Raw genomic sequence first — 3519 nt, forward strand, 5'->3', positions numbered from 1 at the left:
GCCAGCTTTAAAGTGGGAGGTAAACATTTAGCATTTTTATTCAAATCAATTTAAGTCACAGGAAAAAAACATTTTGCGTGCAGCACTGTTCCAGCATATAGTTGATCCATAGAAAAACTGATTACAGATAGAAATCCTATCTAATAGTTGTAAAATGAAAGATAAAACTCCTGACAAATGATTTGTATTGAACACCCTTTAATCTACACTACGAAATGCAATGACATTCTTACTAATCAAAAACATTATTTTAAGATGTGTGTTAAGGTCTGGGATTATGATATATATGGTATATATTTGACATTCCTTTTATTCTATTCTTTTTTTTTTGCCTTTAATCTATTAGGACAGACATGCAGGAATAGACAGCAAGAAAGTGAAGTGGTGGAGAGAGAGGGATGTAATCGGTCCTCGAGTCGGGACTTAAATGAGTTTATATGTATTTAGAATATCAAGTAAACACATTTAAAAAAAAGAATGGTTGAACAATTGTCAGCAACTTTATATACTTTGTAACAAGTTGTACTATGCTTGCTAACTATCCTAGAGAGGTACTTTGACAGATCACGACTATAATATTACAGCATACAGTGCTGTATATAAATGAAGTAAGTGAATTCTTCAATATGCAAAAACAGACAAGATTTTGTACTGAGCAATTGTTGTAAATGTGTATATCATTTGTAAACTACGAGTGTACTACGAGTGTTTGGGTCAGAAAACGGAAGCACTTTATCCAGCATCTAACTTTGATTTCTTTCTCGTCTGAGAAGAGCAGAGAACTTCCACATTTCGATGCACTGCGAGAGCAGAATGTCTTCAGGGAAGAACTCGTCCACCTCAGGAGGAACGTCCGGGTCTTTACGCTTCATGTAGGACACAACAGTTTCTTTCAGACTGGAGGACAGACAGAAATCAATCAGTTATGATACATTTCCATATGTTCAACATATGCTCTGAGGCTGTTGGAGCCATTTCTTTTGTCTATTTTCATATTTTGGACTGATTTAATCATTTTGTTTGATTAGTATTTGTGTTTATTTGAGTATTTGCTTTGAAGGTTATGAATTTGTAAATGGAGACTCTTATTATATCATTGCAATCACGCATTTAGGGCAGGTAAGGAAGTAGGTGGGGCAGTAAGGGGAAGTGGAGAAAGTGTGTTTGTGTGCTAATGTTTATCGATGAAGCTACGGTGCAACTGTTGATTTTATGGATTGTGATTTTGCAAAAATAAAGGATGAAAAGCTATGCAACGGACTCGCGCGTCAATTGTTCGCCCCTACTTGGATAGTGGCTTATCACAAACGTGCTGCTACAGACGCAGTACAAAGGCAGGCTGGTAGGCTACATGTAAATACAGTAGGGCTCAGAGGAGGATCGGTTCCACATAACCAGTCAGAAATCATGTTAAGTAACATTTCATGAGCCTTGAGTACACAAAAATGGCTTCATTCCAAACCAGGCTTTGCTGAAAAGACAATAACCTGCAGTTCACTGAGTGAGTAAGATGCTGATTCAGGAACCACTGATGAATTCATGGAATTTATTTAGTGACGGATTTGTCAGAGTCATTCAAACCAGTAACTTTTGCGAGCTACCCTTAACGAGCTTTTTTAGAACACTTGACAGATGTGGGCAGATCCGAAATAGAAATACCTCACTTGTTCTGAATGAATCACATTAATGACCAATGTTGCATGCAAAACAGCAATGTTGCTTACCCCGAGTCAGGCCTGAAAGTGTGCGTGTCTTTTGGGTTCTTCAGAACTAAAAGCAGAATTTCATGAATCTCCAACAGGACGGCACCAGCGCTGGGCTTAGTCAAAAAACTAGTGAGCCTTGTCTTGTGCTCCTCCTGCAGAGGATGTTTGTACTCTTCACTGATGTCCTTAAATGGGTCCTGAAGAGCAGATGAACACAGTCACATACAAACTCACTAAAGCACAAAGCAGAATACTGTGTTCACTGTGTTGAGTGTCTCACCCCCTTCAGACGCAGCAGGGTCTCTGATTTCAGAGAGCTGAGACGCTGCCACAGCGCCACACAGTGTTTCAGGCTGCACCTGCTTAATGCCTGCACACACAATTAGCACTCATTCACTAAACATCTCAATTCTGCTTCATCTGTATTGTATAAAGCGCTATATGAAAAGACTTGAGTTAATACCAGTGAGGATGGCATGCTCTGCACAGACAAATAATGAAGAAAGTGTGTGTCCATGACCAACCTTGAAGACATGTGGGGCCATGTTGTCAGTCATCTGTAGCACCTCCTCTAAATAAGTGCCCAGCTGCACCCGTGGCTCTCCCCCGGTCATGGCGAGGAAACCCAGGGCCAGCTCGACTGTAGACAGTGCCTCACACACATCACTGTAGGACTGCAGCTCCTTCACGAGGTTGTGCTGTGTAAGAGCCTGCAGCGGCTCCTTTGAAAGCAAAAATCACAATATGGCTTGTGAAATTATACAAATATATCTATGCATTGTAAACACTGATTTAATTAAATATACATTTTTTATGTTGCATATAAACATAACGGTAACACTTTACAATAAGGTATCATTAGTTAATGTATTAACTAGCATGAACGAACAATGAACAATACATTATTCATTAGACAGTATTCATTCATCTTTCTTAATGTTAGTTAAGGAGAATAAAGTTGTTCACTGTTAATTCAGAGTGCATTAACTAATGTTAACAAGCACAACTGTTGGTTTTAATAATGCATTAGTAAATGTTGAAATTAGCATTAAGATTAATAAATGCTGAAGAACTATTGTTCATTCTTAGTTCATGTTAACTAAAGTAGTTAACTAATGAACCTTATTGTAAAGTGTTACCAACATAATGTAAAGAAATGCTCGTTAAAGCATTTTCACACTAAAGCCTTTTTTGTGGACCGGTGTCTACAAAATTGTAACCAATACACTAACTTAATGATTAAACATGAATTATGCTAACACAAATAATGCAACTTACTTGTGGCACTTTGCCCTTCACATCCATTAATATGATCTCATAAATTCTGTCCTGTCTGTTCACCACTGTCGGAATACCCTACACAAATAAATATAAACAATTAAGGGTTGTTGACGTGACATGGCATTTTCACTGATAAAAATGCATATAAATTAATATTGTCGTTATTTAAAATGCAGTAAATGGTTAAACATGTCTTTGTCCTACATGGACCTGTTGTTATAAAAGCTGCAGTGTTATTTGATTTTTGGAGCCAAATCTCAAAATTGTCCTATAGTGTGACTGTTTCAAGCATGGTTCAATAAATTACAACTTTTATAATTGTACAAGTGTCTATTTTAGTAAATGACAATCTGTTTTTTTCATCCATATATTTCTGAACGCATAGGAAATTGATACATTTTGTCTCTGAAAACCATGTCCTCTGGTGTGACACCATATCCCGATTTTAAATCGGCCAATTCCAGAGAAAACTTTAATTAGTTGAAGGACCTCATTCATGATCATGTTACTGAAGCCCCCTGTGAAGCCCATG

The 3519-nt window shown here is 37.5% G+C and overlaps 1 protein-coding gene across 1 annotated transcript in view; it reads right to left on the reverse strand.

Moving 5' to 3' along the window:
• Positions 1-426: 426 nt before the first annotated feature.
• LOC107723039 (E3 ubiquitin-protein ligase rnf213-alpha-like) overlaps positions 427-3519 on the reverse strand; it is a 19443-nt gene continuing 16350 nt past the window's right edge. The window contains exons 8-12 of the mRNA XM_016531539.1: positions 2985-3062; positions 2231-2428; positions 1987-2076; positions 1725-1903; positions 427-897 (exon numbers count right to left, since the gene is read on the reverse strand). Coding sequence (XP_016387025.1) covers positions 744-897; positions 1725-1903; positions 1987-2076; positions 2231-2428; positions 2985-3062 — 699 coding nt within the window. The 3' untranslated portion in view covers positions 427-743. The remainder of the gene's footprint in view (positions 898-1724; positions 1904-1986; positions 2077-2230; positions 2429-2984; positions 3063-3519) is intronic.

Source organism: Sinocyclocheilus rhinocerous, unplaced genomic scaffold (assembly GCF_001515625.1).
Source record: "Sinocyclocheilus rhinocerous isolate Xijiao unplaced genomic scaffold, SAMN03320098_v1.1 scaffold2259, whole genome shotgun sequence".
Taxonomy (NCBI): domain Eukaryota; kingdom Metazoa; phylum Chordata; class Actinopteri; order Cypriniformes; family Cyprinidae; genus Sinocyclocheilus; species Sinocyclocheilus rhinocerous.